General features: G+C 40.9%; 1 protein-coding gene across 1 annotated transcript in view; it reads right to left on the reverse strand.

Annotated features, from left to right (window-relative positions):
- Positions 1-10761, reverse strand: part of LOC118112182 (LIM and calponin homology domains-containing protein 1) — a 76771-nt gene extending 66010 nt beyond the window's left edge. The window contains exons 1-2 of the mRNA XM_047340556.1: positions 10649-10761; positions 9432-9774 (exon numbers count right to left, since the gene is read on the reverse strand). Coding sequence (XP_047196512.1) covers positions 9432-9533 — 102 coding nt within the window. The 5' untranslated portion in view covers positions 9534-9774; positions 10649-10761. The remainder of the gene's footprint in view (positions 1-9431; positions 9775-10648) is intronic.
- Positions 10762-11946: the final 1185 nt, after the last annotated feature.

Below are 11946 nucleotides of genomic sequence, written 5' to 3' on the forward strand. Positions count from 1 at the left end.
TTTCAGGAGTTTGAGAGTCTGAATACACGCTCGGCAAAACACCCCAAAAGAGGTCGTCTTGGTCTGGATCATCCTGAACTATGGTCCAATTTGTTTGCAGTGTGAAAACACTTTATTTGGAAAGTTCAGACCAATTGCAATAACGACACAGCATTTAACAATAGAATGAGAAACAGATGCCGAAGCAGCTCACAGAATTGCATACGGACGTCAACTTGGCTCAAGTGTACTAGTGTTGAGTACAGGGTGACAAACCAATCAGTGTCAAGTATTAGCAGACACAGCCCATGTAGATGATGACAGGACATACACATGTCAAACTAAATTCTTTAGTCCGCTTCCTAAATTAGAGCGAGAAACCAAATCCAACCAGATTATAAGGTAACAAAGACATGAACCTCGGTTCAGGTCATCGTTTGAACTTTCAGGTGTGAAACCACCCGAAGAATGTAAGTCATCTGTAAAAAAAACACATTCTCTAGATTCTTTAAGCATAATTTTAAAATTCCTCAATATGCTGTCATCATCTGTCAGTTATGTTTCTTCTCAGGTTGAGCTGTAGGTGCAATGGCTCGTGTGGCAGGTCACAACAATTGTCAACATCTTTCATGCACGGTGAAGCTGTGCAGCCCCGGCTAACAGCCGACTGTGCCTCCTTCACTCGAGTGTGACGCCGCCTCGCTCCCTCTCCTCCTTGAAAGCAATTTTTCTCCTCCAGTGCATGAACACACAGGCCTGACAGCTGAACAAGACGAATATGTTCGACCAGACTTGCAATATCAGGCAATAGACACACGCAAACATAAAAGACAGAAAGTCAAAGGGACACATTCAGACCAAGCATCAGATATGTGGCTGGTTCATATATCTATTCAAATGTTAATTTTAAATGTTACTTAGGAGGAATAATGGAGTTTGGTATAACATGTCATCAACCTAACCCAGTCCTGTGGCCACCTCTATTTGAATATATTTGGTTTTAAAATGAAGTTACTGCAGCTTTTAGGAGATAAGTTTAACCAGTTGGTATTTTCTCCCCCTTGCTGGTTCAGACAAGCACCTTTGTGTGTGTGCTTCCCGTCAGCTGTGTCATCTCCTTTGGCAGGTGAAGCCTTTCAAATATCCACTTTCCATTATTGTAGGTGAATGGCAGCCAACAAGTCCTCTGCTCCATCTGAAAGTCTTTTTGAGATGAAGGGCATTATACAAATCAGCTCCAGGCAGCAGGACACACATGAACCCAGGAATGACTCGTGATAAATGATATCGCAGCAAACGGGGTAAAATGGTAACCCTGATCATCACTAGTAAATCTTTAACTGTGTATATAACATCTGATGTAGGCAGATGATTTAATTGTCCTGTCTCCTTGTGGTGCTGGATTACAGAAATTGCTTGGGGTGTGTTAGAGTTCTGGTGCCAGGTATGACACGACTTTAACTGTAAAAAGAGTGATCGTTAGAGGTAACATTATTCTTCTTTTCTGTTATATGGATTTTGTGTCATTAAAAACACTTTCTTCCCGGCAGAGCAAGTAGTAAAAGGTTATTAACAAAGATATTAAGGTCACATCATCAGGGATGATCTACGTGATGGCAACTAGGTACAGCCGACTGTACTCCATTTTACAAAACCCACGGAAACCGGTCCAACAATGAAAAGGTGCCATATAATCAAGCTTCAAAAATGTAATGACAGAATTATCAGCCTTAAAATTTGTGTCAATTGCATGAGTGAAAAAATATAACCATAAAGGGCGTTAAAAGTGACACTAGGGACTCTACAAGGGATTTCCAGAAACTATGTAAATGTGGAATAACGGAGTGGATGGATGTTGCCTCAGTGACTGCATGAAAACAAACGTACAGACATGCACACATACTGGAGAGGGGGGGGGGCTAATCTCCACTCCACTTTGGTAATCCGCCACATGATCAACCTCTCACTGCAAACCTGCATGCGTGTTCATAAAGACCCATCTGGACCCAGATTTACTCGCTACTGCATCGTTTATGTTCATGTCCCATGGTATTTGTTTTACAATAAATCCAATCCTGCTGAATTGTACTGAAAACCTTACATGAAAGCATGTAGCAATATAAAAATTAAAGCTAGTATGAAATAAATACTTCAATTATGTGGCGGAATAACAGGAAACATGAGTGTGAATGAGAATTTCATCAAGCTGCTTCTTTGAAACATCTAATCCCTGTTTTTTTTTTCACTTAATGCCTCCGTGTCCACGTGCCAGCTCGTTTCCCTGCTTCGCTCAGATTAAGAAGATCATAACCACTGGATTAGCATCTTACTTTCAGAGATGTCTCATTTGTGTTAGTGCCACAGCGCAGCAGAATGTATAAACATATATATTGTGAGCTGGTCGATCAGCAGTCCTGCAGGCGCTTCAGTGTGGGGAGTATAAATGTAAATGTTAAAAAAACTGAAGTTATGGCTAAAAGAGTTAAAAACCAATTGGGTAGTTGATTTTTGCTACTGAAAAAGAGGTACTGCTTTTTTCAACATTTGCACCGTTTTCAAAGGGAATACTTCATGGATCTTGAAGAAAAAAAAACAACATTATTTATCTTCATATTACATCGATTAGAGGACTGATATCTATGAGAGTGTGACAGTTGGTGCAGCTTGATTGAATTTGAGCAGACTGTTGGGTGACATCAGATTTTAAAATGTAGCTTCAAACGTGAAGAACTGAAGCAAAAGTCACGAGCAGCTAAAATTAAATCACGTCCATGTTTCAAGTTAATTCTCCTCCTGGAACAAGACACTGAACTGTGGAATCTGAGCTCATCTTTCGAGCAGCACCACTCAGAACAGGGAGGTCGTGGTAGACCATGGATTTCCAGCTCATCGGAGCATTAAGGTGAGTGGTGATGGGGACATCCTCAATCTACCCTGAACCCTCCTCTGACAGACACGTCCCTCTAACATTACACTCTTCCACAGCTGGTAGTCATAGCAGCGCATCTGACAAAAAAAGGTTTGAAACTAGTAAAGAAGGACAATGCCCCAAAACTGGGAATGACATCATGGAAGGACTGGAGAACGACTGCACACAGACAGAGCGACTACAGATCTGCGGTGACTTTCCAAAACAGCCCAGGGCTAAAAAACAAAGAGGTGTGAGCTAATTGCATTTCAAAGGGTGTCGCCGTCAAGACATCCAACTAAGAAAAGAGTCACTCAACCAGAACATAAACCTACAGGTATTTTGTTGAGGCTTTACAGAAACCACAATCCTATGTTCTCCAAAATAACCCCAATGTATCCGTCTCCATAGCAAACCATGCAGACAGTGTTGGTGTGGAGAGATGATACATTTTTCTTGCTGAGTGTTGAGGATCATCATCCGTGTTAAGAACTCTCCTTGGCAACGAGTATCTTTGTTTTGACCATTTTCTTGGCTCGGTTGGTTGTTCCCTTGCTGTTCAACTCAAGGTTTCCGTGGAAAACACCTCTGAGCTGTCATCGGGTCTGGTCCCATCTGGCACTTTTCACCTGATATACAGTATCTCCCTCCAGTCGGATGAAGCTGGCTCTGGTAAGCGACAATCAATCACCACGTAAACGCGTTTGTTTGGCAGCGGAGTCCTGCTGTCTAATGGATGTCTTCCATTTGCCCTTTGCACAGGAGTTAGCAAGACATTTATCAAATGAAAATGTTTTTTTAAAAGATTCAGTTATGACTTAGAAAAGTAATAAATACCAACAGGAGGTGGGATATTGGTTTCAGCTGGTTTCTTTGTGTTGATTTCTACATACTAAGGAAAATGCATTGAAAATACATCACAGTGCGATAAGAACTACATAAAATGACAGAATTATTCTTTATTTGATACCCAATTTTTTTTTCAAGATCAAATTTAATTAGGATTAAATCTCCAGTCATAATAATAACTACAGTGAATACAGAATTTAATTGCATAGATCAGTCTGTGTTGATTGGACTGCTTTGCACAATGATATCACTGGAATGCTATTAGCCATTGACATGTGATGATATCCCTGTTGCCTACAGGCATGTCACAAGGAAAGTTTGTTTTATTCTCAGCAACCTCAACATGCCATGACACGGATAGAAGGAGGAGAAGGAGGAGAAGGTGGAGAAGGTGGAGAAGGTGGAAAAGGAGGGATTTCAGGAATAGAAGAAAAGAGAAAGAGAGAGACTGAGACAATACCGAACCGGTAGAGAGGAGAAACAACGAGTTGAGACAAGCGGTGGAAAAAAACAGACGTCTAGCTGAGGGAATTTATACAGTTTAAAACCTACAAAACAAAGTAATGGACGTAACACTGCTATCTACGCATACAGAACTGTATGCAAAATATAATCTATATACAATAATTAAAGATGATTGCATTCATAGTTTTTGTCTTTATCAGCAGCTTAAACTGAATCATTGAGATTCCATGAATAAAAGCTGATTAATTAACTCTGATGATCTTCAACAATTAGTCAATTAAGAGAAAAAAAATTGTTGTTGCTATTTTGATGATGGAATAATTGTTTATCAAACTAAATTATATGAAAACTCTGATCTGATGACCTGCAAAACAATTCCAGCTTCTCACTTGCTGCTTTTTGGCATTTTTTCACATCTCAAGGATTTACAACTTTATCCATCAACCCAAACTTTTGATTAATCCATCATTAAAATATTCCACGAGTTGCAGAAGAATACTGCGATGGTCATGACTAGAAGCATCTTTCTGTCATATTGAATCTTTTTACACCTCATGTACATGCACTGTTTTTGGGCGAGTTTTATATAGTTATTTATCTGTAGGATATTTTCTGTTGGATATTTTCCCACCGTAAATGTTTGTTATCATAACAAGGCGAGTGAATAACAAGTTACCCAACTCTCACACCATTATTTTCTCACAGTTGTGTTTTGATATTAATTTGCCGGCAGCAAAATAGTCCTCAACCACCAAAAAAACTATTTATCAAACCACTAAGGTGTGATCTAAGAAAAAGACTAAGTCAGTTAATATCGATGGGTTTCCAATTCAAAGCAGACACCCTGTGGCTGCATGATGCAAATCAATCTAGGGTTTTCCGCCCTCATCAAAAGGGTCAGACCGACTCATCTGTGGTGCAGAGGAGTCTGAACACTGTCATTAGCTGGGTTGCGCTGACATGACGGTGAGCGGAAGTGGCCATCAAGGAAGTAACCGGTGTTTGGTTACCATAGTGACACATTTTAAAGGACTCATTTGAAATTCAAAGTGGACAGTAAGTATCTGCTGCATATTAAGAATTAACTTAACAAAACCGTGGTGGAAATTTACCTGATTGGTTGATGTGACAAGCACCTTCTTAAATAGAGAAACCATTGAGACTGTGATTAGTCAGCGAGAGGTGCTTATCTTTCCTCCTGCATGTTTCCAATGCTGGTGTAGATTGATGATACTGGAGAAAACATGAAGCAATTTCAAGATTCAGCAATTCTTTTCCTTCTCAGTAACACGATGTTTGCTCGAGAGCCTGTTGGAGGATCGGCTGTTCAACCAAATCAGCTGATACGAGTCTTTCACACACATATCCTATGTTTGCTGATATAAAGACTTTTATTTTACAGAATAAACCACGTAGAAAAGCTGTGGATTTATTGCATTTAGTTATTTATATGTACATTATGTGCATTTTCTTAATCCAACAACTATAGTTTCTCGTATTTTAGTTTTCTTTTTATTCAATATCCAGTTTTCTCGTCTTGCAAATCATTTACATGCAAGAAATGTCCTGAACAAAAGAACATAAACATGACGTGAAGCAAACAGTGTACGTCTCCTTTGTAGCAGGTGATTTACAGTGAGAACCATCCTGTCTTCGGTCCATGTCACATGTGTGAGGGAAGACTTTTACATATAACAAATGCGTGGTCACACCTCATAACTCACAACATGGCCATTCGCCATGACAGTAGAGCTTCAGCAGAGAACAGGACAAAATCCAGCACTGAACCATAAATCAGCTCCAGCCCTGGATGTAGCTGTGGCCGGACGAGCAGAACATGCTGACAGAGAAGCATAAATTTGGTTTTCAACAGCAGCTCCAAAGGGTCTCAGTGCAGTTAGCTAGTGCACAACTGTGGTCAAATGATCCTCACCTGCCAAAGCAAACTGCTCCAAGTTAATACAAAACTTAGAATCACCCCATACACACAAGCCAAAGTTATCCAGTTGTTCAGCAAAAGTGTTAAGTTTGAGCTTCTAAGGCTGCATCACTACATGCGTACAGGTGTAAACAGGAAGCAGATCTTCTCTGCAGTTGGTTGCTTAGTTTAAAAAAATACTGCGAACAAGAAACAACTAAACTGCAACAAATAGAAGTTCATATTTCAACCCAAGTGATGAGGAACACTGAACACACAGTTTGTTTCATTTAGGATATTTTAATATAGAATTAAGTTCATTGCTCTTTGACAGGATGCACTTCCATGATTATGATATAATATTATCGCTGTACCAGTGGTTTTAAATGGTTTCACAATGATGACAAGAGTATTATTTAACGCAGTAATTTCTGGGACAAAATACCTTCCAACAAAATACGTTACTGTGACAGACCTACCTTAATATTTTTAAGAATGCACAGAGTGAGAGGTTTCCTTGTTCAGTTTACAGCTTTTATTCTCTGAGAATTTATGTCATATCCAGGTAAAATTTGTATTGTACAATGAAATATCCATAACTGAATCAATATTGAATTAAAACCTTGTGAATCCAAATCAAATTAATTTAGGAAATCAGTGGCGATACCCAGCCCTAGTTAAGAAATGAACAATATATATAGATGGGAACTGTCAAGTAAAGGTATAAAAGGTTTATTATTGTGGTGCCAAAAGACGCAGTGAAAACTTTTGAATGCACCTAAATGGCAAAGTCTGGCACACCAGTGTAACCAATGTGAAAAGTTAGTCTGGAGCCCTGCACTGTTCTGACTAGTCACTGACAATAACTGGCAAACAGAGGCCCTGTTGTTCTCACCTCCAGCCTCCAGTCCTGACACCTTATCTGGCACAGCAGTTGAATATAAGCAGTCAAAGATTGACCACTGTGCTGCCGACTGAGGCTTTGTGTTGATCTGTTCATTATGGAACCAGCAACCGGTCTCTGGTTGCCTGAGGTGACAGAAGGACGGTCACCAGGTGTGTATGGGAAATTAAATCAGTCCCCCTGGGAAAAGGGAGATAGAGGAACAACAACAGAGGAGCTGTATCACTTCTCTCTCCTTTCAGCGCTCAGCCCGGAGCCGCCTCTGTGATTCTAGGTCAGTAGTGGCTTTTTAAAGATGTGATACGAGCCTCGGAGGAGTTCGGTGCTGCTAAATAGGCCTGTAATGACCTCTGATAATCTGACACTGAGGAATTAACTTTTATTAATACCAATACGAATAAGATCAGTGTTCTCTGCTAAATGATCGCCACTTCAGGATCAGGGCAGACGGACGCACATTATGAATCCAGTATCGTTACACCTTTGCCACATGTCCCTCACTCCCCTGCTGACCTGCACCCACTTTACAGAATAACATTAAACACTAATCAGAAGTTATTAGGATCTGAACAGTACTGAAGATAACTTTGGGTTTGTTTGATTCACTCACTTAAACACGTTTAAAAGAAATACATGAGACGAGACATGACGCACACAGGACATCACGGTTAAAGTGACTGGAACGATCCGGATTCATGATCCGATACAGACACATGTGATCACTTTTGTTTGTGTGAAGAGCGACAGATGGGCAGACCCACACACAGACACACACACACACACACTACTGCAGACTATGACGCAACACAGTGTTTTAACTTTAAAGAAGCAACGCCCCATTTATCTAGGAACATAAATATGAATCCAGCAGGTTTTTGATAAAGATCAGTTAAACGTGTGAGTGATTAGAAAAGAGCAGAGTCGCTTGTTGACCTGTGCCACCGCATCAATACAGTGGCGCTGCCAAGAGAGGCTCTGCCAGCGGGGGCCACCCGGATACTGACCGTCAAAATAATCAAAATATAATAATCACTATTGATTTTATAAAATATTTAATTCTAATGTTCCCAAAACACATCACTGTCCTCAGCCTGCTCATTGCTGCAGCTCCTCTTTTCAGCCTCTGTCTGAAACACTTTGTTTTAGTTACTGTTCCTTCAAGGCCCCCCCGATAAAGCCCAGTCTGCTCTGCTCTCACTTTACCAGGGGCCCGATTAGCTGCTACATGTGCATTATGTACTGAAAGAGCATCACATGTCTCCTTTAAGAACCTTTGTGCTGTTGCTTAACGTGGACACTTGTTAAGATATACCTGGTTTCAAGTATTTAACTTTACAGTATTCTGACATTTATCTTCCATTTTAAATCAAAGGACACATCTGGGATCAGAGGTCACATGTAGGTGAGCAACATATTGATGCGTCTCAAGAAACCAACAGTTGATGAGTGACAAACTAACCCTAACCCTACCCTAAAAAAATATAGAAAGCAGTTAATGTGGGTACACAGAAGCGGTAAAGGGGGCGGAGCGGTCGGTGGAGGCACATGAAGCCCCACAATCTCTACCAACACCCCTGCTGCACTGCATCACCCACTTCATACAAAAGCTTCGTGCCACAGTGGGCTTCAGATCAGCCTTTTCATCCTCTGGGTGAAAGGCTGCAAAGCGGTGACCACATCCTGCTCACACGCAGCAGATAATGTGGCGGCCGCCGGTGTTTTGAGTCCTGACAAGGGGACGGCTCGGGATGACAAAGTCAACTGCCAACGGGGGCAGGCGAGTGTCGTGATTGAAATTCTCCCGGAACAAAACCTCGCTTGTGTGATTATTGTTCGCCCGGGCCCGCGATGAGGCAAAAAATCCATTCCACATGATGCATTCATTGTTTGCAGCCAAACATGCAGCCAGGCCCCACAGCAGCTACTGTACAAAGCCCCCCCGACCAACAAAACACAAGTGAGAGCCTGCTGCAACACACAGGAGGGTCCCTCACAAGTATGTGCAGCATCCTGGGAAGGAATATGGAGGCACTGCACTGCTTAGGGTGCATCATTGTGGTTTAATACATAACTTTTTGATTTGGTTATAGTTATTAACTGAATGTCTGGAACAAGTTAATAAAGGAATTTAAAATTGCACGTGATTAAATTCACCATATCCATGATAATTACTCCATTGTCCATCATTGTGACCCACCTCAGGAACTTCATGGGGGACGATATTTAGGATTTCCCTGCTGGTTGAGTCACATTTCAACAACAGGTGACGAGGCAATAAAAGGGAGAAATCCGGTTGCAAACCAGTAACTAATCTCACTGGGAGACCACACAACACAGCACCTGCGTCAAAGGGAAGCAAAGACCTGCAGGGTTTTAGAAAGCAGCATTTCACAGGATCCCGGACTCACCTCGATCCATGTCTGCGCCTCCTGAAACGCGGAGTCTGCGGCAGAGTCGCTGGCAGGGTGATGCTGATGAGACTGTCCTATGTCTGCAGCCGGACTTGCCATTGGCGAGTGGGCTCAGCTCTCCTCAACTAGTAAAAAGCCTGGGGACGTGCGGGATGTGCAGGAGCAGCTCGGTGCCGCAGGTATTCCACAGAAGTGCAGCCGTGCACCGCGTCAGGCAAGTCGGTCAGGCTTCTCCGTTTTGCGGATGGAGGTGTTTGCAGCAGCAGCAGGAGGTGGAGGAGGTGGTGGAGGAGGAGGAGGACGGAGCTGTTGCTGCTCCACAGTCGCTCCTGGTGGAAATCTGTGCACGGACGAGCAGCGTCAAGTCAAATACCGTCACTGCTGGTGTGACTTCCGGTTTGGACAGCACAAAATAAAAGCTTCAGCAAAGGAACATGCTGAATCATAGTGTTTTTAACATGAGCAGTACAAATAAGATTAGTCAAATTTGCAATATTACAGCAGGAAGAGTCAATAGGCAATAAGTAACATGCAATACTTAAGTGTAAGGAATATATAAAATATGAATGGTATAAAAATATGTAAATATAACAGTGTAGTCCAGATTTGATGCCGTGTATTTAGTAAAGTGGTTTTTTGTTCTTGGTCTAATTTGGTCTGGATGGGAAAATGAGTAAAATCACCTTCTTGTGTTTCTCTAATAAAGGATTCAAACATTTGAAATAAGGTTTTAACATAAACTGTGTATTAAACCATCGTTTGATTAAAAGCAACAGAAATATCAACAAAACACTGTTAAATAAGAAAAAGCTTCAACTTGACCAGAGGATAATTCTCACTGAAGAAAACAGTTAATGGTCAAACTAACAAGAAGAACACCAGAGGAGAAACTATGACACTAAACCCAAAATGGCGGTCTCTGAGACTCAGTTTCCCACAGTGTGTGAGTTTTGACGCTTGCTAGCTTAACAACTAGCTTAACAACAAGCTACATGAGAGTGGTTTATGTTAGCCTAGCATCAGCAGAAAACGAACATTAACGTCAGAACTTCGCACTTTGTAGCTAATCCCGGAAGCTAACTTGCATTTTTTTTACATTTCATTAGTGACTGATGGAGGTTTTCCTGGAGTCACATGACCTAGCATTGGATTTTCAAACTACCACATTAGCTTTAGCTTTAGCTTTAGCGGCCATTTCCGAACATAGAACCTACCTGCGATAAAGGACACGACAGACCAGACTCTTCTGTGTAGACGACATGAAGAAGATCCCATCGTTAATAAGATCTTTTCACATTTTCTTTATCAAGTTGCTGATGTGTTTATCAAACCAAACAAATCGGACCAATGCAAACAGGAAACACGTGCCTTTACTTTGGCGGTAACAAGTGTAACCAGAAATGACGCACCGTTTTTTCGCGGATTTCTGGGGAGAAGCATTAATAATGTAATCTTGACATTAATAACCTGAAGTTAAAAAACTCTTTTAATTTAACTAGGTGTTTTTATGAATCCTGAATTCAAACTTTTTCAAATGTTGAGCATCTTTTATGATTAATTGTGAAGCTAAACGAGCAGTGACATGTGAGTGAGCCTACAGAGAAAGAAAAGTCATTACATTATGATTAAAATATTATATTAACATTTAATATTAGGGGGGAAACATGTGATGATGTTTTTAAGGCTCCTGTCAGTTTTACGATCATTAATTCATTTTGTCTTTTGGAGCATTGTATGTGCCTTTGATCCTTTTATGTATATTTGTTGTGTATATTTTTGCTGCTTTTATGTTTTAATGTTTAAAGTTTTGACAAACAATGACAGTAAAGAGCTGCTCATGGCAGTGCACAAATTGAAACGGTATTATTATTATTTTCTGAAGGCGTTAACTCTATTTGTTTTAATATCAGAAATACTCTCAATGTTTACGAGTTGTAAAGACACCGTTTATTATTAGAATCATTACCACTCATTGCCTTATAGTCCTCCATCCGCCTGCTTTTATTTTGGTGGCGAACCCGCTTTAATTCCGGTTACAATCAAGCAAACTTTACTTAACTGGATGACAGGACCTGCACACCTCACCGCAGTGTGTGTGTGTGCGTGTGTGTGTGTGTGTGTGTGTGTGTGTGTGTGTGTGTGTGTGTGTCACTCAGCCACACTAGCGGTCAGACACTCGTGCAATCTTTCTCACAGCGTTAAAAAGAGGCATTCAGAAAACTCAACAACTCAGCTTCTTCAGAGGAAACTTTCTTCCAAGGAAACCTGTGAACCAGGGATGTTTGAAAGGTTTATTTATAAATGTTGTGATCACCTCTACTGAAATTTCACCCGTTCTTTCCAATATGCAGATCCATCAGATGAGAATAAGTAGAAAAGAGAAGAAATGGAAATGAAGTAACAGGACATAGTTCATAATTATTGTGTTTTTTCTCTTTTACAGTTTTGTATCTCGGACTCTAGAGCTGCAGAATCCAGATCTGACACTCAACAAGTGTGATTATGATTAATA

Source organism: Hippoglossus stenolepis, chromosome 7 (genome assembly GCF_022539355.2).
Source record: "Hippoglossus stenolepis isolate QCI-W04-F060 chromosome 7, HSTE1.2, whole genome shotgun sequence".
Taxonomy (NCBI): domain Eukaryota; kingdom Metazoa; phylum Chordata; class Actinopteri; order Pleuronectiformes; family Pleuronectidae; genus Hippoglossus; species Hippoglossus stenolepis.